Source organism: Notolepis coatsorum (assembly GCF_963971535.1).
Source record: "Notolepis coatsorum genome assembly, chromosome: 7".
NCBI lineage: Eukaryota > Metazoa > Chordata > Actinopteri > Aulopiformes > Paralepididae > Notolepis > Notolepis coatsorum.
The window spans coordinates 119,075,816-119,102,535 of NC_140171.1; the positions used below are offsets into that span (position 1 = coordinate 119,075,816).

The 26,720-nt window shown below is 42.8% G+C and overlaps 1 protein-coding gene across 3 annotated transcripts in view; it reads left to right on the forward strand.

Annotated features, from left to right (window-relative positions):
* The window catches only part of fam13a (family with sequence similarity 13 member A), a 259,712-nt gene that overhangs the window by 84,428 nt on the left and 148,564 nt on the right, over window positions 1-26,720 (forward strand). For all 3 annotated transcript variants that reach the window (XM_084319360.1, XM_084319361.1, XM_084319362.1), the window contains exons 4-5: window positions 1,227-1,404; window positions 22,372-22,522. In XM_084319360.1, coding sequence (XP_084175486.1) covers window positions 1,227-1,404; window positions 22,372-22,522 — 329 coding nt within the window. The remainder of the gene's footprint in view (window positions 1-1,226; window positions 1,405-22,371; window positions 22,523-26,720) is intronic.

Here is a 26,720-nt window from a genome sequence, read left to right on the forward strand (position 1 = left end):
AGTAATCCGGTATACAGGTCCACTCGCTCGTCGGCTCTGGGGCTCCTCGGGTGCAGCTTCACATAGGGTCAACCACCCTGGGTAAGCAGCCAGTTCTCTGCCCGAAACGATGGGGTACTGACTACGGTAGTATTCTCACCGCACGAAGCACTATATATTAACAGACTATTATTAGCTTAATAGACTACGTCCAACTCGACGATATAGTGCCAAATATGACTATTCAAATATTAATATACACGATGTCTCAATACCGATGGTAGGCGAACTTGGCCTTACTCCCACACGTGGCATCGCGGGGAGGCTTTACGTCTGTGACTCTATTGGAGGGTAAGAAACTGGACTGAAAAGAAAGTCCTACTTTAGTAGCGCAGTATATATACGCACTATGAACAAATAGTCCCATTAGTGGTGCGGTAGCCAAATTCCTACGCGGAATTAGGACTTGTTCGTACATGTCGAGCGGTACGTTTGAACTGGGTCTGAGGGGTATGGCAGCCTGGCACCAAGGTCTCGACCAATAGTAGAATGGAGACTATTATGGGATGTTCAGTAGGCTAGAATGGATATTCAATGCATATTGTACAAGGAATATACAAGGGATATCAGGGAATATTAGAGAATATACAAATACAATTAAATATATATATATAAATAAATATATATATTCGGTTTAATCTGGCCCTTCACAACACTAACCATAACCCTACAAACGGAAATATTTGGAATCTTTGATAGATATGTTGAGTTAGGTTCATAGTGGTATTCATAAAAAAAGAATTGGAACGAAATATTACAAATTAAGTTTTTTATGACCTTGAACGTGATGCAATCTTTTCATGCACTAAGGTGACAACTCTGCTAAATCGTTAGGGGGGCATAAGGGTTAATTAAACCGCTGCTTAAAACGCACCTTTTTTCCCTGGCCTTTGGCCAGAGTTAGCCTGCCACCTGTACATTACGTTTGCTGTTACTCTGGACTTTTTAATCTATTTTCTTGTCTCTTTTATATTGCACCTTGCTCTTGTTTTCTGTGTGTACTATACATTTTTCTGTAATTTGTGTATTTTATTTGTTACTGCATTGTATGTGTTTTTTATAATGTGTCCTACCTGTAAAGCACTTTGGTTGGCTTTTAGTCATTGTAAATGTGCTATATAAATAAAGCTGACTTGACTTGACTTGACTGAACGTGCTTCTCATCTTGTCGTCTTGTCTCTGTGCAGAGTGCGGTGACGATGGCTCCTGTTCAGACCTGAGGGACCTCCTCCAGCAGCTCCCTGACAGCCACTACAGCCTCCTGCACTACCTCTGCCACTTCCTCACCGAGGTGGAACGCCACCACCAGGACAACCGCATGACCACCCTCAACCTGGCCACCGTCTTTGGGCCCAACGTCTTCCAGTGAGTGTGACCCATCCGTCTACACAGTATACTTCTGCTTTCAGAATATTTCTCCTGCTAAGAGCCACACGTTTGACTGTGGCTCGAGTAAGTGTTCTTCCGACCGCCAAAAGAGTAGAGATGCTACCTTTAAAGGCTCAGTCCATGATCCAAACATTAACAAATAGTTTGCACCACTAACTTAAATCCAATCCATGCATCAGCCAAGAGAGGCTCTTTTGCATTGAGGTCGCTCTTTGACGATTACAGAGCCTACCTTTTACGTTTATATTTTAAAAACAGTATCTTTCAGTGACTGGGACAATGACCGCAGTTGTCTATCAAAAGGAGGTAATGTGATTTGTCTGTTACACCGTACGTGTGTTCTGTACAATTAACACAGAGGTACTGTCTACAACCAAACAGTGCTATTATATATGTCTACATCCCCGAACAGTGTGGATGATGACGCAGAGGTATAAACCAATCCTCATCCTTCATATAATCTCTCCTATCTACTGCAAGTGTGGCTTTTATTTGTTTTTACCATCACCTATTACAATAGCGCTGTATTTCTGTATTTGAATTTCAGTAGAACTTGAAAAAGAATATAAATATATATTGATATGAGGTGAACTGAAAACATATCACCGGTTCATCACCCTTTTTTCGTGATTTTGGAAAGATTTGCCTGAAATGTAAACTATAATAATATAACACATATGGCGGCTGGGTGGCGCAGCGGTTTAAGCGCTCGTCACCAACGCAAGAGACACCGGTATCGAATCCGGCTGTCAGCGTTGCCTCCGGCTTGGCCGGCCGTCATACTGGCTCAATTGGCAGAGTCAGCGGGAGGGAAGCCGGTGGGGTGGTATTCTGGTCGTTGTAAGACAGCGACTCCTACAGGTCGGTCAGGGCGCCTGCACAGCAAAGAAGGGATATGTTGAAGGTAGTGTGACCTCCCACGCGTTACACTTCACCAATGAGAGTCCGCGCTGGCAGGTGAAAAGAGGTTGCTGGCTGTCTCCTATGTGACGGAGGAAGCATCTGTTAGACTTCAGGACTCCCTAGACCGACCAGTGGGGGAGGGGGGAATTGGCATAACGACGAAATTGGGATGGGAGAAAATCTGAGAAAAACAGGAGAAAAAATTGACAAAAAAATATATATAACGCATATAATAATATATAATGTAATGCCTATAAAGCACAGCCCAGTGCATAATGATTGTTTCCTATTGGTACTACCTATAATAGCAAATACTGAATCATTTTACATCTACTTTGATGCGGTAATCATACTCCAATGTTATCATTAATCATTGGATTTTGTCTCATTTCAGCCTGTAGTTGAGTGCTATTCTTGGGTGGTATCCTTGGGGACAGTTGAGAGCTCTAGTTTACAAGGCATCACTTTCAGTGACAGGCTGTATAAAACACCCCGCTTGGAGTGTTTATATCCCTTTGGAAGATATGCTCCAAGGCTCCTCAGGGCTGTACGCTAAGCTTTTTCACTAGGGGCACACTTGCCCCTAAATGAGAAAATTTAAGAATATTTTTTAGGGGCACATTTTTAAATAACAATTTTACCATTATAGTGCAAAAAAATATGTTCCTCCTGCCTCATTACTGTGGTCCTTTTATTTAACATTTAAGTGCGTTTGTTTTCAGGTTTGTATCTTTTATAATGAACCAACTGAGAAAGTGTGTAAATCACTAATAGAACAAAAACAACAAACTGTGTGTGTGTGTGTGCACGCGCTTGTAGTGCTCCTTGAATGAGATCACCACAACACACACACACACACCATTGCATTAATCAGGAGGACAAGAAACTCTGCATACCTTTGTTTCACAATGAAAAGTGCTTTATAAATAAAATGAATTATTATTATTGTAAATAACCCCATGAAAGGTTTATTATTTTTATGGGTAATTACCCGCTTCATATTTGTGATGTTACTGGTTTCAGGGTGTGCCTAAAGTGATCAATGTGTTGGGCCGTTTATAGAGATCTATGTCAATGAATGTTTATGTATATCCGGGACTTTTTTTTATAAGAATTGAGAGGCCTACTACGGTATGTGTATATGTGACCTTTATTTTGAAAACCGTGCTGCGATGCAACCTTGTTTAAGTTTGCGCTTTTGACAGTGAAATGTTCAGTTCAACTTAGCTCAAAGGAAAGACTAATCAAAAAGCTTTAATTGACCCGTATGAGGCTCTTACGGTAGGACTTTGATTGTTTATAGAAGTGGAATGTAATACTATGCAAAACGAGAAATAAACAGTGATTTTACCAGCAGTAAGTTGCAAGCCACTTTCATACGGGGAACCGTGACAATTATTAGTATTATCTTATTTGCATATTGTCTCATTATTAGATAGATAGATAGGTTGATACTTTATTGATCCCCGGAGGGAAATTTAAGTAGACAGTATTTAAGTATTGAAAAACGTCCTGTGGGCGACTCATCTAATGCATGGCTGAACCTGAACGTTAGAAGTGTCCGTGTCCCCGTCAATCATCACTGGCAGATCCGACTTAATTTAACCGGCTATGGTCTCTTATCATCTCTCCACATCGGACGTGGTTGTCATAAGATGGACTGATATCCGCTGCGTTCTTCTTGCAGAGCAGAATTAGCAGCTTAAACTTATTGAAAGGAAGTTCTTATTTGGCGATGCATAGCCCACATTCAGTTTCATTTAGATTGTTCGCTAGGAATTATGGGGTTTGGTGTTGGATGTATGGACTCTACGCAGACGGGACATGGTATTTAATCGCACGATAGACTACAACTACCAAGTTGGCCCAGATTCACTTCACACGCAAATATTGTTTTCACTCAGGCTATTGCAGTAAATTCATTCATCGCCGCCAAATATTATTTTCCACTCGCACGGGCCAAATTAAGGGGCAATTTGCGATAATCTTGTCGCAGTGTACAGCCCTGCTCCTGAAGATATAGTATGTGCTCCTGGAGATAATAGCCTGTGCTCCTGAAGATACTGTATAGCCTGTGCTCTTGAAGATATAGTCTGTGCTCCTGAAGATATAGTCTGTGCTCCTGAAGATACTGTATAGCCTGTGCTCCTGAAGATATAGTCTGTGCTCCTGAAGATATAGGCTGCGTCCCATTCCTCCCCTTGGCCCTACCCCTTGGCCCTACCACTTGGCCCTACCACTTGGCCCTACCACTTGGCCCTACCCCTCGTTTTGGAGTGCCCTCGATGGGGAGTCACGAAATGGGACAGCACTAGCACTCTGTTGCCGACAGCGTAATGACGCTGTTAGGGTTTGAAACCGACCTCAAACGCACGGCACAGACAGGTAGTTCAGAGTTAGCCAAATACTAGGGCGTATTTATTTTCAGAGTCAAAAAGGAGCAAGTAACAATCTTGAAACAAAGGGAGACTGCCTTCAGCAGAGTTATCTGCTGCTCTGCAGATCCTCTTGGTGTTCGAGGTGGGGAAGCGGTGTTGACGCCGAAGCGGCTCTGCAGATACTCCCAGCTTCAACTCGAGGTGGAAAAGAGAGAGAGAGAGAGTAATAACAGTCCACATCACACAGAGGCAGTGCGGTCTCCTCCTCCCTTAGCTGAGTCCAGAACAAACAAAACGATATCTTCAGTGTTCACCACAACACACAATTTAGCTGAGGGTCAGTGCAAAACAAAAACGATAATCTTCAGTGTCTCTTCTAAACACACACCCCAGCTGAGTCCAGTGCAAGCAAAATGATAATCTTCAGTGTCTCCTTTAACACACAACTTAGCTGAGTCAAGTGTAAGCAAAAATAGAACTCTTCAGTGTTCTTCAAAACACACAAAACAGAATAGTCCAAAAAGGGGTTTGGTTCAAACTCACCAAAGCGCAAGAGTAAAGCGGGTAAACGAGGCGCAGCTCAAAACGGGGGGACAAGGTCTTCACCAGCGGCAATCCACAGATGTCCTGGAGGGAGAGTAGACGAGGCACAGCAACGGGGAACAACAGGCAGAAACAGAAGTATTCAAAGCAGTAATACTCAAAACGACCCGACATCGAATGACAGAAGGTCCGAGTATATGAAGCCTCTGGAGCGCTGATTAGAACACACATCAGGTGCGTGATGGTAATTGATACTTGACCTAGAAGTGTGCGTTAGGCAACGGACCAATCATCACAGTACCTTAAGAAGCGTGTGGCGGGGAATGAACCAATCCTCACACTCACCCACGCGCTGACTGTTTACATTACTTACAGGCCGCTTACATCTGAAGGACCATGAAGCTTGCGCTGCATACCATGTAAATTATAACGAATGTCTTCAGTGTTTATGCTTGTATATAAAAAGGTTTTTGGTATCCAAACTCTTGACTCTTGAAAATGAATGGGTGAGACTATAATAAAGCATATACAGTAGTACTGCATCGTATTACATGGTACTGGTAGTGGTAGTACATATTAAGAGTACTACATTTACTAAAGGACACTACATGTTACTAACATTTTGTATTATGTATATTATTTATGCTTAGCATACACAAAAACCTAACGCAGTATTTACCAAAGACAAAAAACATTGTTATGCCAGCCATATTGGATCTGCCGTCTTGGATATGAATTGTGTTATTCATCTTTCCATGTATTATTAATATTGGTCTTGCTCTGTGGGAGCAGTGTCTTCCACCACAATTAACCCTTTGTTTGTGCTAGTAGTTGTAATAAATATATCCTTTTGGTTTAGACTTGACCTTTGGTGTCTGTGTCCCCTTTATGTTGCTTCCCTCTGAGCCAGGGTCGTAACAGTCTGTGCTCCTGAAGATATAGTCTGTGCTCCTGAAGATATAGTCTGTGCTCCTGAAGATATAGGCTGTGCTCCTGAAGATATAGTCTGTGTTCCTGAAGATATAGTCTGTGCTCCTGAAGATATAGTCTGTGTTCCTGAAGGTATAGTCTGTGCTCCTGAAGATATAGTCTGTGCTCCTGAAGATATAGTCTGTGCTCCTGAAGATATAGTCTGTGCTCCTGAAGATATAGGCTGTGCTCCTGAAGATATAGTCTGTGCTCCTGAAGATATAGGCTGTGCTCCTGAAGATATAGTATGTGCTCCTGAAGATATAGTCTGTGCTCCTGAAGATATAGTCTGTGCTCCTGAAGATATAGTCTGTGCTCCTGAAGATATAGTCTGTGCTCCTGAAGATATAGTCTGTGCTCCTGAAGATATAGTCTGTGCTCCTGAAGATATAGTCTGTGCTCCTGAAGATATAGTCTGTGCTCCTGAAGATATAGTCTGTGCTCCTGAAGATATAGCCTGTGTTCCTGAAGATATAGCCTGTGTTCCTGCTCCTGAAAGCCTTGGTGGTGAAGTTAATACCCTGTCTGGGACATTTCTAGGCCATGTTTTTGGCAGCCTTGTGATTGCTTGGCTGACTCGATTAAAAGCAGACAGGGAAAGTCATAATAATACAGACTCTCCCATGATAATATTACCAGGAACTTCGGGAAGTAATTTTTCTACCGATTCGAAACCCGACGCCAGATTTCGTATTTGATTCCACCGAATGAGGTGGGAGATGATATTCAAAGCGATATTGATTTACTTTGGTAACACATTTAGACCAGCAGCTTTCAACACATATCTTTATTTATGAGTTCATGAACAGTCAACTTCCAACTTCAGCTGTCCTGAAAACCTCTAGTAGTCACCACAATTTTTTCGTACGAGTCTTATTGATATTATATAAGAGTTACAGACACAGAACAATATTATTATAAAGCTTATTATTATTATTGGACACATTTTTATGGGAAAAAGTGAGTTACATCACTACAGATACCTGGGTTGCCAATACATATACAGTATAATAAAATATATGGTGGCATGTTTATTAAAGTGAAATATAATCTCTCTCTCTCTCTCACACACACACACACACACACACACACACACACACACACACACACACACACACACACACACACACACACATTTACATACACACACACAGTATGACCAATAGGGGGTGCTGTAGCTCATCATCTAGTGAAGATGAAAGCATTGTAGCTCGACAGCATAACAGCTTTCGGCACCGATAGAGACATCACTACTGGGACTACAGAGCCGTCCCTACTATACATGTCTCCTTTACCGACTGCAGTTGAATTGATTGACCTCAGCTTCAATCCATTGTTTTTCCTCAGCCATATACATGTGGGGGCGGCATATTCACATACATTCTTTTAACAGTTTATGTTTTCTACGCGCAATCTTTTTCTTCAAAGTAACTAGTAACTGATGGACTCAGATGAGTGGAGTAAAAAGTCCAATATTTCCTTTTGAAATATAGTGGGGTAAAAGTACAAAATATATATTTTTTATTAATACTCAAGTAAAGTACAGTACAAGAACTTCAAATTGTACTCAAGTACATTGCTTGAGTAAAAATACTTGCGTTACTTTTTCACCCCTGTCGACTGCTCACCAGGTACATGCCAATGTACAGGCATGTCCAATAATACATCCCATTGTCCTGCCAGGGAATTCAATGTCATTGGACAACTGAAAAAATAAGTCATCATTCTGGACACCTGAATATTGTACAACATGTTCTCTTTTCATCTGAGAACATGTTGGCGTGTGTGTGTGTGTTGCAGTTATGTAATTAGGCCAACAGCCGCGTCTACATTTTGCACAGCTGTTCCGCCACCAGAAATGTCACCGTACATAAGTATGGCTGGACTCGCTTGACCTAGAGTTGGCACAGAAACCTACCCTGTACCCTGCGCCGTCAATAGCCACATTCACAACTATAACCTAATTATGGTAACAGCAAGACACATAAATACGTTGTACATGTCAAGAAAGCCAATGTTCTTTGGTAACGGCACACACACTACATATTGTCTATCGATGTGGACTAGTGGTATTATATCATATAATAATTGGGTTATGCTGTAGATTTCATAATGTGAATAGTATTAAATAGTAATAGTAAGGGAGAGCGGGGTACAGTATGTCAGCAGCGACATCATTCAACTGCATTATAACACAATATATTAGTCAGTAACAGTCTGATAAATGTTTTACAACGCCCCCGCTCGGTGGGAGTAACGTGGTGACGAGTGGGGGCTGGGGGGAGTAACGTTACCAGTGGGGGCTGGGGGGAGTAACATTACCAGTGGGGGGAGTAACGTTAGGAGTCGGGGCTGGCGGGAGTAATGTGGTGACGAGTGGGGGCTGGGAGGAGTAACGTTAGCAGTGGGGGGAGTAACGTTAGGAGTCGGGGCTGGGGGGAGTAACATGGTGACGAGTGGGGGCTGGGGGAGTAACGTGGTGACGAGTGGGGGCTGGGGGGAGTAACGTGGTGACGAGTGGGGGCTGGGGGAGTAACGTGGTGACGAGTGGGGGCTGGGGGGAGTAACGTGGTGACGAGTGGGGGCTGGGGGGAGTAACGTGGTGACGAGTGGGGGCTGGGGGGAGTAACGTGGTGACGAGTGGGGGCTGGGGGGAGTAACGTGGTGACGAGTGGGGGCTGGGGGGAGTAACGTGGTGACGAGTGGGGGCTGGGGGGAGTAACGTGGTGACGAGTGGGGGCTGGGGGGAGTAACGTGGTGACGAGTGGGGGCTGGGGGGAGTAACGTGGTGACGAGTGGGGGCTGGGGGGAGTAACGTGGTGACGAGTGGGGGCTGGGGGAGTAACGTGGTGACGAGTGGGGGCTGGGGGGAGTAACGTTACCAGTGGGGGCTGGGGGGAGTAACATTACCAGTGGGGGGAGTAACGTTAGGAGTCGGGGCTGGCGGGAGTAATGTGGTGACGAGTGGGGGCTGGGAGGAGTAACGTTAGCAGTGGGGGGAGTAACGTTAGGAGTCGGGGCTGGGGGAGTAACGTGACGTGCGGGATGGGGGGAGTAACATTAGGAGTGGGGGCTGGGAGGAGTAACGTGGTGACGAGTGGCGGCTGGGAGGAGTAACGTTAGCAGTGGGGGGAGTAACGTTAGGAGTGGGGGCTGGGGGAGTAACGTGACGAGTGCGGGATGGGGGGAGTAACGTTAGGAGTGGGGGCTGGGGGAGTAACGTGGTGACGAGTGGGGGCTGGGGGGAGTAACGTTAGGAGTGGGCTGGGGGGAGTAACGTTAGCAGTAGGGGATGGGGGGAGTAATGTTAGGGGTGGGGGCTGGGGGGAGTAACGTGGTGACGAGTGGGGGCTGGGGGGAGTAACGTTAGGAGTGGGGGCAGTGACGTTAGGAGTGGGGGCTGGGGGGAGTAACGTGGTGAGGAGTGGGGGATGGGGGGAGTAACGTTAGGGGTGGGGGCTGGGGGGAGTAACGTGGTGACGAGTGGGGGCTGGGGGGAGTAACGTTAGGAGTGGGGGCAGTGACGTTAGGAGTGGGGGCTGGGGGGAGTAACGTTAGGAGTGGGGGCTGGGGGGAGTAACGTTAGCAGTGGGGGCTGGGGGGAGTAACGTGGTGACGAGTGGGGGCTGGGGGGAGTAACGTTAGGAGTGGGGGCTGGGGGGAGTAACGTTAGCAGTGGGGGCTGGGGGGAGTAACGTGGTGACGAGTGGGGGCTGGGGGGAGTAACGTTAGGAGTGGGCTGGGGGGAGTAACGTGGTGACGAGTGGCCATCTTCCACTGCTGTCTGCTTTCCCAGTGAGAGTGCGTTCATGAAATAAGTAAGTCACCAATAGCCTACAAATATAGTGCCTATGGTTATAATAGCCTAGCCAATGCCGATTAGATGCCGATTATCTCAAAATGTCGGCAAATCGGAACAAGCCAAAAAGAAAATGGTGAAATGTAAGTTTGCACTAATGCAGCTTTTTCACTGCTGATGCTGCCCATTCCGTATCCTAAACTTAAAAGGCTCGATCTGTAATCCTAACATAAACAAAATGGGTCCCACCACCAAAAATAAGAAATAGAAATGGAGACATGTTTTAATTTTCTAGTTGATTGTCTGAGCATTTAACACTTTCAGTGCCGGCCATTAACGTGGTTAAATGTCACCACCCACTTCAATGATAGCGTTGTGAACGCATAATCTCTGTCTTAAATTATGGCTATGTGTCGAATCTGCCTGTCGCTTATTAATGACTTGTTTACAGTCAACATTGTCGAAACGGATTGTTTCTTAATCGGTTCATTTCCGTTTTATAGCATTTTGAAAAGCCCTCGTTTTCAAGGAAAATATATTGATTCCGTGATAAAAGGCATTTACTGGAATATTCTGGAATACACAAACACGTCGTAGTTTTTCGGCCTATTTATGAATAGTTTTCACATAACCGCTAGATTATCGATAGTATATGTGTACTTATGCACGCTATAGAGGCGGGCTAAAAATTTGGTTTTCTCATTTCCTGATCGCGCACACACAGACACACACACACGCATAGGGCAAACGCTTATATCTCTGTGAAAATAGCTCTGATTATCCTAAGACTGGTAAAATAAATTCCTTACCTGAGATCAGATGTTATCCAAAAAAATTATTCCAATTCCTGATCGCCATTCCAAATATCGATCACGCTTATTGATTACAGTGTTGGGTACTGTAAATACATAATCCACGCATTTTCCGGGCCGGCGAGCACAATGGATTCTTCAGTTGGCTTGAGGGAAAAGTAAAATGAGGAAACTGGCCACCCCCCCTTCGTCAGTGTAAAGTAATGGGGTGCAGTTACACAGGGAGAGACGATAGGGGGCGGTATCTTCCCAATTGAGCTCAGAGAGAGTCTGCAACACTAGCGTGAGGCTAGATTGATGAAATATGAAATCAAATCGCCAATAAATAAAAACGACAAACAAACGCTATATAGCGTCGGGGGCAATCAAAGGTCGGCATAAACTAACGACAAAACGCGTTCGTGGCACTCAATGTGTTAAAGGGGATTGGCAACCATTTTAAAGAATTCACATAATGTTATTCCTGTGCCCCAGTTCAGAACAGAACAGCTAGAGAAACCAAAGGGAGAACCCTCTAATTTGTCCGGGGTTGCTCCATATACAATGAATGGGCCACTGACTTTGTGAGGCCATAACATGTTGGGAGCTCTTACACCCAAATAAGCTTTAAATTGTGGTTCACGCCTATTGGCAGTACTATAACACAAAACTCTGGTTTTCACATCCAGGTGACATTGCAGAGTAGAGTGTTTTCTCTCTAGCTTTAGGAGAGGGTGGTTGACAAATGAGGGAATTGTCCTGTGGCACAGGAAAAACATGTACGCTTTTTTTCTTCTTAAAATGGGTGATATTCCCATACAAGGACTGACGTCTTCAAGTCATTCAGTAGGTTTTGTGATCTGCACGGAATCAGCCAGCTAATCACCCAACCCACATGTGTATGTGAATCAACACAGACTACCATTGACCTCATTCTGACCTCTGACAAGTCCAAGATCTCCAATAAAGGGGTCATAGCATGCGGGTTAAGCGATCATTATATGATATTCTGTACCGGCAAAAAGCTAAAACAAAAGGCCGGCTGTCACAAAACAGTCACATCTAGAGACCTCAAAACCTACTCTAGTGAGGCCTTTAACCTAGAACTGGAGAGCCTGGACTGGTCAGAAGAGCTCAGTGGTACACTAGTTGAAGAAACATGGCTTGGTTTCAAAACCAAATTCTCAACAATACTAAACGACATGGCCCCCCTAAGAACCACCTGGGTAAAAAATCGCGCTGAGCCGTGGATGCACTCCGAAATATTGACCACTATGAAAACCAGAGACAAAAAATGCTCTGAGTTTTGTAAAAGTCAGTCAAAGCTTACCAAAAGCTCGAGCAGTGAACTCCAAGCCCACGTGACTGAACTCAAACTGCAAAGAAACAGACTAAGAAATGACGTAAACTCCATGATCAAAACTGCAAAAAAGAATTTCATCAATGACAAAACTGAGGAAAACAAAAAGAAACCCAGTGAACTTTGGAAATTACTCAATAATCAACTAGGCTGCAGTAAACAACTTAAAACCAGATTTTCAAACATAGACATAAAGACGGACAACACGCTCATCACAGACAAGCTGGATGTGGCCAATTACGTAAACATTTTCTTTACAAACATAGCCGCAACACTGGTAAATAAACTACCCTCCCACTCAGGGCATTTTGGGGCAGAACACATCATAGCCTACTACAATAACCTAGGGGTCCGCAAATACGATTTCAAACTAGAAATGGTAACAGCTCAGGTACTCAAAAAACTGAGCGCCCTCCAACCTAACAACTGGCCATGACAATATCCCCTCCAAATTCCTCAGAGACTCAGCAGCCGCCATCACCCCTGTCATCACACACATAATAAACCTCTCCATAAAACAGGGACATGTACCCAAAGACTTCAAAATTGCGAGAGTAACCCCCCTGCACAAAAAGAGCAGAAAATTAGACCCAGGCAACTACCGCCCAGCCCTGTTTCTATTCTTACCTCCATCTCGAAAGTCATGGAAAAAATAGTATACGAACAGGTCAAAGTACCTTGCGGAAAAAAATCTAATCTACGAATTCCAATCTGGCTTCAGAACATCCCACTCCGCTGACGCATGCCTTCTCTATTTGAACGACCACATCAAACAAGAGGTGGACGCGGGCAAATACTGCCGCATGGTCATGCTGGACCTACAAAAGGCCTTCAACACTGTCAATCACTCCATTCTGATTGACAAGCTAAAAGCAATTGGTTTTGATAGTCTATCAGTGAGCTGGATGCAATCCTACCTGGAGGGGAGAGAACAGATGGTGGTAAATGGTACCCTATCCCCCCCCCCCTCCCAGTGAGCTGTGGTGTTCCACAAGGAAGCATACTAGGACCGCTACTGTTCCTAATTTATGCAAATGACATGTCGTCAGCTTGTGACTGCAACTTGTTCCTGTTCGCGGACGACTCAGCCCTGCTGGTCTCTGATGAGAACAAGTTACAGGTTGAAAAACCCTCAGCTCAGAACTAGGCAGAATCTGCACCTGGCTCGCTGATAACAAACTATCATTACACCTGGGTAAAACAGAGTCCATTCTCTTTGGTTCAAATAACAAACTCAGCAAGACCGACGGCTTCTCAGTTACAGTGGGTGACAATATTGTCACAAGGAAAGATGAAATTACATACCTGGGTTCCATCCTAGAGGCAAATCTTTCCTGTGACAAAATTGCATCCAATGTAATAAAAAAAGTCAACCAACGAACTAGATTCTTGTACCGGATCTCCTCTCTGGTAAACAAGAATACCATGAAGACTCTGGCAGGAGCACTCATTCAAGGGTACTACAACTATGCTTGCACCTCATGGTACCAAAGCACCTCAAAGGCGCTAAAAACAAAATTACAAACATCACAAAACAAACTGGTCAGACTACTGCTTGACCTTACTCCTAGAACCCACCTCACCCCTGCCCACTTTGACAACCTAGGATGGCTTATGCCCCTTTTCCACTGCATGGTACCTACTCGACTCTACTCTACTCGACCTTTTCGGTTTTCCATTGCCAAAATACCTGGTACCTGGTACTTTTTGGGTACTTTTTTAGTCCCTGCTTTTTCGAGGTTCCAAGCGGGTAGAAGTGGTACCAGAAAAGTGACATGAAAAACTGCAGACCACTGATTGGTCAGAAGAGAGAAGCGTCACACGTTGGAGCGTCCTGCACAAAACACAACACCGCCATCTTTAATGCCTCGCATAGGATTTATTTGTTTGCAGCAGGAACAAGTGCAATAAACAAAAAAGGATACATTCACTGTGTATTCTGCCTCATTTATTGATGAAAGAAAACCAACATCAACACAATTTACCACCAAGAGCGGAGAGTTTAGTCTCACAAAAAGATAGCTGATTTGTTAAGCTTGTTGTTAGCTTACATGCTAATGTGATTGCGTTTTACCATGGCTAGCGTACATAGCGTGATCAATATAAAGCTATTGATTGTTTGTACTAGTAACGTTAATGCTAGTAGAATAGACACAACGTGAGGTAATCATCATCCATTTTAAACCGGTTATTACCTAATGCTAACGTTAGAATAGACGCGAGAGGTAACGTTAACGTTAGCAGAATAGACACAACGAGAGGTAACGTTAATGTTAGCAGAATAGACACGAGAGATAACGTTAACGTTAGAAGAATAGACACAACGAGAGTCTGGTTAGTGTTGTTATTGATTGATTGATTGATTGATTGATTGATTGATTGATTGAAAACTGTCTTTACTCTGGCTTGCTCCAAGCCCTCACGGACATAGCTATGCTCACGGAGCTCTCATGCTGTACGCCAGTGGCCCTGCCTCCCCACACAGAGACAAACGGAGTACTACCTGCAGTGGAAAAGGAACAAAGTACCAGGGCCCTCATTCATCAACGTGTTCTACGCACAGATCTGTGCTTACCCTGTGCGTACGATCATTTCTAAGCAAAGAGTGGGATTCATCAATTTTGATTTGAACTTGACTCCGTGCTTACGTCTACGCACAGGTCAGAGCACACTTACCTGACGCCCAGTGGTAGAATATATTATTACAACAAGGAAATGAGCTTCTGTGCATAATAACACTGGCATGTTCTGTACGAACCGTAGTTCATTATAGTTCATTGTAAAATAGCAACAGTAGTGTAATTATGGTCAAACCCCTATAAATAGCATTTGGAATAATAGATCTTTCTCTCAGAATGAATGCAGCATGGTTTATATAGCGTTATCGGAATATACGGGGTGTAGGCTACTGACTGACTGCGCTCCGCCAGTGTTATTATGCACAGAAGCTCATTTCCTTGTTGTAATAATATATTCTACCACTGGGCGTCAGGTAAGTGTGCTCTGACCTGTGCGTAGACGTAAGCACGGAGTCAAGTTCAAATTGAAATTGATGAATCCCACTCTTTGCTTAGAAATGATCGTACGCACAGGGTAAGCACAGATCTGTGCGTAGAACACGTTGATGAATGAGGGCCCAGGTACCTAGAGCGAGTAGAGTAGGGTAGAGTCGAGTAGGTACTATGCAATGGAAAAGAGGCATTAGAGTAGACGACAGAGTACAGCAACTTGCAATGGGCCTGGTCTACAAGATGCACTACACCACTAAGGTACCCATGTACATGTCAAAATACTTCCCAAAGGTCAGTGAATACCACAACCACAACACCAGAGGGAGCTCCACAAATCATGTTAAACCCAGATTCGGCTCAACAAGGGACTAAACACGTTTTGCAATTATGCCACATCAATGTGGAACGCCCTACCCACAGCTGTAAAGGAATGTGAATCACTACCCACTTTCAAAACCACTCTCAAAGAGCACCTACGGGGGACTGCAATTCGAAACTGGCCCCTGTAAATATCCAAACCCAACCCCCTTCAAGGTACAGTTTCCCCCACCCTGCCTACTCAACCCCCCCCCCCCACTCCACCCACCCAACCTCCTCCAATGTACAGTTTCCCAACCCACCTACCCACCCCACCCCACCTACCCAACCTCCTCCAATGTACAGTTTCTTCCCCCCCAAATGTATATACTTTCTTTTTAGACTCCTTTTGTACACATAAACAGTACTGTATATTTGTAGATCTGGTATGTCATAAATGTCTAGATGCAACAGTACTGTCTACCTGTATGTCATGTATGTCATATATGTTATGATGAATTGAAAATGGGGGACCCTGATGTAAACAAGACGAAAGTCTTTCTCTGGTCTGCAACTTAGCAATTGTGTGTATTGAGCTGTACTATATTGTACCCATTCTGCAATCTGTTAATAAAAATGTCAATCAAACGTTAGATAACAGGTAATTATGAGTTTTTAAATGTATTTGCTGTATTTCTTTTTCCAGTTTTACATTTATGATGTTTGTAAACACTAACCACAGACCTATATTCTGTTTCACAATCAGTTAAAACATATCATAAAAGCTTATTTTGCATCCATAAATCAGACCCTTCAAAATATTGTGGATTATGGCTTTAACACTTTGAGTGCCATGCTATTTCCCCATCTTTGTACTAGTGTGCCAGCGCTGTAAAGTATAGGGAATTTCACTGTGCATTGCGGTGTTTGCAGGGCTATATCTATATTCTATATTATAGCTATGGAGACAATACTATGGCTCATTTGACATTAACAATCCATCGTTCAACATGTGAAAAAGAATAAAAATGTTCATGTATACGTTTGCGTGTTATACCGTGGTGAATATTGTATAGTTTCAGAGTGATCCTGGCTAATTCCTGGTAACTGTGTTATGGAGCAATATGTGAATTCTGCTAATAGCGTTGGTGTTGCTCGCCTGTACACGCTACTATTTCCAATTCAAAGGTATATAATAGGTATTATGTTTCATCATGAATGCATGAAAGGCGGGGGGGTGGGCGGGTAGTTTTTTGATACTTTGATCGCCATTAAGGGCATTCGTTTTGAATACTACATATACGTTGATCGGCCGGATCGATATGAAAACATTGTAGGATCAAGGTGAAATTGATGTTATATAGTCCTTACCTTTGATCGGGGCTATTCCAAAAAGAATATTCCAATTGTCTGATCGCGATTTCCAGTATTGATGTCCATCTGGTCCCGGACATAATTTGGCACAATTTATGGATCGAGTGTGCTAGATGCGTTTCGAAATGGTCGGATGAAGCAATTTACTTGGCTTCGTCTAAATTCTGCGCCCGGAGGAATTTAAATGTAACACACGGTGTGAAATAAGGTTTCAAAGGGTGGGTGATACTGCCACCTACCAGGATGCGGCCGGTATTGCACTTTTGGGATTTCAGAATGATCTCCTATGGTAACACTGAGGTCCGTGGATGAATAATGAATAAAAAAATCGAATAAAAGAAAAAACTATCAAAACCCAAGAAATCTCGGGTCTGGCAGTCAATGTGCTAATGTATCAGTCCATGCCAAGTACCGATTTGATCCATTACTTTTAACAGTATAGACTATTAGTTTGGGGTTATTGAACAAAAGATATTGAGAGGTGTAATCCATTTTCTTTATTAGAGAGAAACGTTAGCAGCAAATCTTCTTTTTAATCTTTGTTACACAATGTAATGCCTCAGGTCTGGAAAGCTGCTTACGTTTTACCCCTAAAAGGAGTGGATCCAACAGTGCTTATAATTACAGACCAGTCTCCAAACCTTCCGTATTAGCCAAAGTGCTGGAATCCCTAGTTGGGGAAGAGGTGAAAGAGTGTTTATACACTCAGTCAATATTATCCTAACATCAGTCAGGGTTCAGAAGAAATCATAGCACTGTTACTCCTGCCATGGAAGGTGTAAACGATATAATCAAAGCTTTGGATAATAAGCAGCATAGTGTGTCTGTTTTCATTGACTTATCCAAAGCTTTTGATACCGCGGATCATGATATTTTAACACAGCAGCTTGTCAACACTGGTTTCTCTCTCATCAAGCTACCCAGTTTGAGGGTCTTGCATATTTAATTATTTTCTTTATTTGTCAGGGACAATGCAAAAGAAAACATTGTAGCAAGTTACAATAATATATACAGGTACAGATGCATTGCATGTAGGATTTCTAGCCATGGCTAATTTGTCCCGTTTCTACTTAAATGTGGTCATTTATTACATATCATCATTACCAAAAGTACACAGTTAAAATTAGCACATAATTAATTGTGACATTCTTTACATGATCATACAATAATTACATCACATTACAGTCATTTTACATGTGTTGTGTATGTACACTACAGTATATGTATTGTGTATATATATGCACTAACTATTTGTAAATGGATCCCTTAGGGTTCAGTTCTAGGCCCACTTTTATTTACCTGTTTATATAAACTGCTTGGGGAAATAATGTCCCAAAGTAAACTCAGCTTGTCTGTCTTTATGGCCCAAAACGTGGTACGGGTTACAGTCTCTTGTGACTTTTCCCAAAGCTTCCTAAAACATAAATGCTAAGGCTGTGATCAGATTGGATGCCTTTTTCTTGCGCTCAAACACGAGGCACGGGGTGTACATAGAGAATGAGTGATACCACTGATTACAATTGCTACTTCAGCTAACTTTACACAAGTTACATAAATTACTACCGTTAGCATTGATTGCTCACAGTCCTTCAGGCATTTTTGTTCATATCTTGGTCATAGTACCTGTTGACAGGTCATACAAACAAGATTTGTCAGAAATTGTCAAAATGAGCTTCTCCTTCATTACCGATTGGTTTGTTTTGCTATTGATTTCTCTTCTGATACCCCAGATTTGTAATTCCTCCCCTTGGTTGATTTGATTGGTCCGTCGACAAGAAGGTGACATTGAAGTTGAAACTTTTGGAACTGAGAGCGCCCGAAAAAGCGTTAAACTCATAGGTGCTAAAAAACTAAAAGGTGCTAAAAAAAACTAAACTAAAAAGTCATAGGTGAGTTCAAAAAGGCGTCCAATGTGATCCCAGTTAAAGAAGGCCTTCATGTTTTCTGCACCCTCAGTGTGGAATAGCCTAAAGAATTAGCTTAAACTCCAGGACCTATTTAGTGAATTTAAAGTCCATGGAATCCCAAGTGTATTGATAATTGCAAATGTTTTAATTAATAATATAATTGTATTTTCCCCTGCACTTTTGTTGTATTGCACTTTTACAGTAACTCCAACGTTGTTTTGATGACTGTTTTATGTTACGTCCCAAACTAAATGTACCACTGCCATTCTCTGCCAGCCAGGTCTCTCTTGGAAAAGAGATACTTTTAGAGCAGGGCCGTGCAGAGACCTTTAGAGGGGCAGGTGCACAGAGCAGTCCCAGACTGTACAGTTATGAATATCTATGGCTGTACTGTATACCTATGTTGTAATGTAATATATAATTAAGCAAATACAACACAATAATATATTTTAGCTGAAGTTTATTATTAACAGTAAACAGTCATTTCTTTGGTCACTTAAATGGTTATTCATTGCAATTGGTTCATTTATATAAGCTCTCTTATTTCTTGTTTGGCACTTGCTGGTGTATCAGCTGTCCTACCAGACCTCTGTTGTGGGCCAGCTCTGGGTGCACAGTCCCCTGCAGTCAGTCCTGTCCCCATGTCTGCATTCCTACACACAAACACACAGGAAGAGAGCATTGTATTTTTTTTTGTTATCTACTTTTTCTCCCATCCCAATTTCGTATGATCCAATTCTACCCTCCCCTGTCTCGAACGCTGTTAGGCCATGCCTCCCACTGGTCGGCTGCAATGTGGACGAAGCCTTGCATCACGTGTCCCCTCCGGTACACGAGGAGGCAGCCGTCGCATCTTTTCACCTGTACAGCTGATCTCTCAGTGGTGAGGAGTAACGCGTGGGAGGCTCACGCTGCCCCCGATACTTCCTGATTCTGCTGTACAGGCGCACCAACCGACCTGTAGGAGTCGCTGTCCACAACGTCCAATCCCCACCCACCGGCTTTCCCACCCCCTAATACTGCCAATTGTATTAGTATGAACGACCAGCCAAGCCGGAAGCAACGCAGAGAGCTGGGCTCGAACCCAGCATCTCCTGTGTTAGTGGCGAGCGCCTTGCCCACTGCGCCACTTAGCCGCCCCGAGAGAGCATGGTATTAATGACTACTAGGAGAGAGAGAGAGAGAGAGAGAGACATCAGCATGTGACTTGTCTACATTGTACTGTATATTGTATTGTAACTCAGTTACTTATTTTTTCTACTCTGTATTGTTGTATATATGTATATTGAACACTTTTGTTTACACTTGTTTACGTACTTTTGACTTTCTATTTTATACTTTATCTAGCACACTCAGGAGAAAAACAGAAAAAAGCATTTCATATAAAAGTATTCTGTATTTTTGTATGACAACTAATAAAGAAACTTGAAACTTGAACCCACCAGAGGCGAGAATATATTAGACCACTGCTACTCGCAATTTTAAGGACGGGTACACGTCGCAGGCTCGTAGTCCATTCGGTAAATCTAATCATGACGCCATCTTTCTTATGCCAGAGTACAGACACAGTCTCAAGCGTGTTCCCGTAGTAATGCGAGAAGCGAAGCGTTGGTCTGTGGAATCGGAGAACACGCTGCAAGAGGCACTCGCGTGTACAGACTGGAGCGTGTTCCGTGAGAACACAGATAATATAAACGATTACACTGAAACAGTGCTGGACTTTGTTGGTACTCTGGTAGAAGATACAATCCCCTCCATCACAATTAGAGTTTTCCCAAACCAAAAGCCCTGGGTAGATAAATCCATCCGTGAGGCTCTGAAAGCGCGCACCTCAGCCTACAACATTGGGCTCATAACAGGCAACATGAACGAGCACAAGGCGGCAAAATACAACGTAAGGAGGACAGTAATAGATGCAAAAAGGCGATACAGGGATAAGGTGGAACTTCAATTTGAACAGGCTGATTCTAGAGGTATGTGGCAGCAGGGCCTCAAAACGATGACAGATTACAAAGGCACCTCCCCCAAGCTGAACAATGATATCTCCCTGGTGAATGAGCTAAATACCTTCTATGCAAGGTTTGAGGCTGTGAATAACAACATCAGCCTACAATACAGACCATTGAAATAGAGAGGGGAGCCACTGCCGGTGGAGACTCAATGTTCAGGATAACAGAACATGAGGTGAGGAGGACCTTAACACTATCAGTGCCGACCTTGTTTACCTTTTTACCCCGTTGAATGCCATCATCCACTTCAATGTTAGCGTTAAAAACGCATAATCTATGTTTTAAATTATGGCTATGTGTCTAATCTGCCCGTCGCTTATCAATGACTTGTTTGCAGTCAACATTGTCGAAACGGAGATTGTTTTTTAATCGGTTCATATCCTTTTTATAGCATTTCGAAAAGCTATCGTTCTCTCGAAAATTTTCAGAAAATTTTAAGATTCCCCCATAAACGGCATTTATTGGAATATTCTCGAATACACTAGACACGTTGTCATTTGTCGGCCTATTTATGAATCGTTTTCAAATAAACGCTAGATTATCGATAGTATATGTGTACTTATGCACGCTATAGAGGCGGGCTGAAAAATCTATTCTCTCGTTTCCTCAAGATCACACACACACACACACACACATGGCACATACGGGGCATGCTGTTATCTCAGTGAATACACCTGCGCAGCTCGATCTCTCAGTGACGAGGAGTAACACGTGGGAGGCTCACGCTGCCCCCGACACCTCCTGATTCTACTGCGCAGGCACACCAACCGACCTGTAGGAGTCGCTGTCCACAACGCCCGATCCCCACCCATCAGTTTCCCACCCCCTAATACGACCAATGTGTAATAGTATGAACGACCAGCTAAACTGAAAGCAATGTGGAGCGCTGGGCTCGAACAGGCAAGCCCAGCGTCTCCGTCATTCGTGGCGAGCGCCTTGCCCACTACGCCACGTAGCCGCCTGATAGTTAACATTCTTAATACTTTGTTGCTAAAATATTAGTTATGGAAAACAATAACTTTCTTACCGTTAGCTGCTGGTGCTGACTTCAGTTGCTGCTTAAAATCAGCTGACAGATGGGCAAACGTGAGGCGAGATGCTCGGTTTGCGCTAGATTTCTATTGACTAATGGGCCCGTCATTCCAAGAGGGAGGGTGACGCGTCGTGCAACATAACAGAAAACCATGCACCTCAGACATTATACATTTTTATTTATAATATTATTAATTGTTAAAATTATTCTTGATGAGGACCATGGGCATTGCCACTTTGGTCAACAAGAGGCACATGGGCAAGTGCTTGGGCACCCAAAGCCCCCCCCCCCCCCCCCCCCTGCACGTGCCTGTTTTAAGAGTATCGGGGAAAACTCTGTGTTACCCTGTTTTGGCTTTGGTATTGGTGTATCTTTTTATGAAAACTATTCGTTCAGTACTATGCAGATAAAGAGATGGAGAAAAAAGGATCAAATAGATTTAGTGTGATTATAATTGAAAAAGAATTGCATTTATCTTAAATCGTATATATATACAGTATATATATATTTATAAAAACAAAAATAATTTAGTTTGTTTTTACTTATGTTGTTATTTTTCCACTCCCCAGCGTGTCCCCTGGTTTGGAAGCGATGAAGGACCAACATATCTGTAACAAGATCATGGCCAAGCTCCTCCACAACTACAGCAGTGTCTTCGGCAGCCACACAGCAGACACAGGGGTCCGCATGGAAGACCTGTCCACCCTCATCGTCGTCAAGGTGACATTAGCCTACATGCTCTAGACACTGGGTCTCTCGGAGAAGGTGACATTAGCTACAAGCTCTAGACACTGGGGGCTAGATCCACAAAGAATAGATTGCACGGAGCATGTTGCACCCTTACTTAAAATTCATTATGAATTGAAAATGGGGGACCCTGATGTAAACAAGACGAAAGTCTTTCTCTGGTCTGCATCCCCTTAACAATTGTGTGTATTGAGCCGTACTGTATTGTACCCATTCACAGTCAAAGATTAAAAAAATATATATATATAATTGAATTGATATTCTCCTTTGGTTCATTACAATGTACTCAAGCCTAGTAACAGACACAATATTTCTGACACTGGGAATACATTCCTTGAGATCCATAGATGTCTTTAGAATCAGATACCAAGAACATGCAAATGAACCATTTAAAAAAAAAATCTGTAAATGTTTATTCTACGTCTTATGGAATGAATGACAAAAAATATATATATATATTATACATTTTTTATTTTATTTTATTTTTTAATTTTAACACATTGGCGGGCAAAGAGTCGCAAGCCGCGGGTTGGCCACTCCTGCTCTAGAGTCTACACACTGGGTATCTCGGAGAAGGTGACATTAGCTACACGCTCTACACACTGGGTCACTCGGAGAGCCACACAGAGACATGCGAGGGCCGTGCCCAGAGACGGGGTATTGGTTAAAGGGAGGTGACAACACCGCAAAGCAACAGTAGATTCAGTAGGATTCAGTACAGCCTTTGGCTCTGGATTTCAGGATTTGCTGCATCAAAATAACGTTATAAATCCAAGGGTGATATTTTTCTTAAACTGAAAACGGTTGGGATGCCTCCTTTTGGGTCCCAACCTCCCTTATAACTGTTTTCAGTTTCGCTAATGTCATTTCCAGTCAATCCAGTCATTGGAAACCGTAAATCTGTGGACAGCGATGCTATTTCGACTTGGTAACACTTGATACTTATGTTTATACTAAGGCTTTGCTAAATTAGATATATGCTATTTGTATTGCCTTCCTTAAAGTTCCTTTGGTATCAGATGTTTCCTGGCTGGCCTAGATTAGATATTTTTCTTTAACTTCCTTTCCGTTTTAAAGGTGCTATTTGTAAGATTACCAGGAATTTGGAATGCAGACCATGTAGACTCAACCGCTACACATTTTGGTCATTTTTAGCATGGTGTTATTCACCATCAAAAAGGAAAAAAATAAAAGGAAAAAAAAAAGAAATCGATATTCTCCTTTGGTTCATTCAAATGTATTCAAGCCTAGTAACAGACACAATATTTCTGACACTGGGAATACATTCCCTGAGATCCATAGATGTCCCTAGAAAACAAGAACATGCTAATCTTAGGTATGTATTTTAGGCGGATTTTCTGAAAATATGGCTAGGGTTTAAGAGGTTAAATTGACCAGTACTGATTTCTATGATAGCACTGTGGTCAAGAACCTGATGCTTGTTTTGGTTCACAGACTATTGATCCATTATTTCTTGCTCAGAATAGCCATGTCTTTATTGATCTCACAGCCTCTCTTGGCAGCATCTGGTTGTTGTTGTTGTTGTTGTTGTTGCTTCTCCAGCAAGTTCGAGGAGGAAAGAACCAGAGTGGTGTAGATGAGGGGATAATACCAGATGCACAATCATTTTAATCTAGCAAATAAATAAATAAAAATATATATATTTTTAAATGTGTTCATTTTGATCTTTTCTTTATATAACCTTTTGTTTTCTCTTCAAAACACAAACAAAAACTGGGACAAATACACACTCAGATACATACATATAATATACTTGTGTTTTATATACTGTACATTTACCTGGCTAGAGTGGTATATTTAGTATCGGAAAGCTTGGAGTTTCTCCCCTCCATTTTATAAATCATACTATACTGTAGATATGAGCAAAGCCTTGGCATTACATTATAAGTCCTTGTACTATCGATATGATCAAAACTACAGGAGTTCAGGTCTTGAATGTATATTCAAAGAAATTACATACTGTCTATACTAACTGCACTACTGCAGCAGCAGTACAACAATATTGTCAACCCAGCGGAGTTGCAAAAACTAATTTCCACTTTAGGAAAGACATCCTTCACCATGTACAGTATGTCTCCACTGTTGACTGATGACTGCATGCTGTTGGTGTGAAACGTGACTTGGGGAATATGATGCCGCAGAGCTCTGTGTGGCGTTCATGACTGGCATTAGCCACCTGACTCATCCTGATAGTAAGGAAGGATGTTATCTGTCAGCACTGAAGTTCCTGGATAAGTAGGGCACCAGTTAATCTCGTTCTCATTGCCCAAACTACAATCAGAGCAACATGCTAGAAATGAAAAGTAAAGCAACTTGATTTTGTTATACCGGTATTTCTTTTTTTAGCTGTGACCAGCTGCTCTATAGCTCGCTTAGCTGGTTTACTGGTTTGTTGGTTGGTTGGTTGGTTGGTTGGTAGGTTGGTCTGTCGGTTGTTTGGTTGGTCAGTTGGTTCTTGGTTGGTTGGTCGGTTGGTTGGTTGGTTGGTCGGTTGGTCGAATGGTCGGTTGGTTGTTTGGCCGGTTGGTTGGTCAGTTGGTTCTTGGTCGGTTGGTTGGTTGGTCGGTTGGTCGAATGGTCGGTTGGTTGTTTGGTTGTTTGGCGTGCGTGCGTGTGTGAGAGGGAGAGAGAGAGAGAGAGAGAGAGAGAGAGAGAGAGAGAGAGAGAGAGAGAGAGAGAATGCATGTAACAAACAGCCACGTGGTTCACGACGCGCAATCCAAAAACCAAAAGTCTGATGTTTCCATTTAACAAAGGAATTTATTCACAAATCATTAAAGAAAGAATTTGGGCCACTTGCCTTATAAAACAATTAAAGTAAACATGATTTGAGTCTATATTTGCGGTATTTGCGGTAGAAATACTGTGTCCGCTCCCCAGTCTCCAACCAGGTATTTCCTATTAATTTCAGCCTTTCCTAGGTGAAAGCAGTTCCCCTAATAAGGATCCTACCTTATAATAGCAGAGCTGACCCAAAGAGGGAGCCAGGCCTAGCTCAACTCTCAGCAATCATAACTCATATTTATCCATAGCATAATATTGTCTGATTTGCGTAACTTATATAAACCAATAAATAATTTCTTTTAATATTCCATACATTCAACAAAATGTCCTCTATAGATATAACCACCAACCATAACATAAATAACAATAAATCCAATCAAGTATTTCGTCTCCAACACAGCTATTGCGGATTTGTGCTTGTTGTTTGTTTGTTCTCACACAAAGAAGGCTGTATGTATAGATCTGGATTATATCTCAGTCATTTCTGCCCATTCTTAACCCCAGACGAGTGGCCTCAAAGTCTCTCCACATTGTGTAAAAATAGAAGAAGAGAACTGAAGAGTCATATGATTGGTACAGTGTTACTCAGTATTCCGAAACGGCATCAGTGCATCCCTGAGGAGAAATGGCCCCGGGCTTACATGCTTGACATCTGAGCCAGAAGATGTATGTAGCAGCTTCTGATGACATCAGCACACGCGGCTTGGCGTTTCTGGTTACCCTGCATGACACCGTGCTTACCGTGCAACATGGTGCACCAGATGTGAATTTCTTTCTTAAGCACGTCGTAAAGCCTTTTTGACATATACCGTAATTCCTCTAATAGTAACCGGGTCTCAAATACAAGCCGGGTCTCTATTAATGGCCGGGTGCGCTCTTGAGCTAAGCAATTATAAGCCGGCCTCCTAATACAAGCCGGGTTACTAATATACTGAGCTGCATACTGAGCTAGTTACTTGATTTCACTTTGAAAACGTTGAAATGACCAGTGACCACCTGTAATTGCACTGTTTACTATTTCATACAGTACTTGGTTTCAATAAATGAACCCAGTACATTTTACTGGGTTCAAACTGACACAAAATGTTGATTTATTCATTATGATCCGTTTGAAAATTTGAAATATAGGCCTCCCTCTTATACAGGCCTCCTCCTAATACAAGCCTGGTACCCGCTACAGTTGAAACAAATACAAGCCGGGGTTACTATTAGAGGAATTACGGTAATTATGATAATATATATTGCGTACCAGTACGCTTTTTGCAGCCAGAACATTCAGAAAATACAATGCAATTTAAAAAAAACTCGATTACATGTTGTCGAGTGTTAGTCCTTGTATGGGCCTTTATATTACAGATAAGGCCTT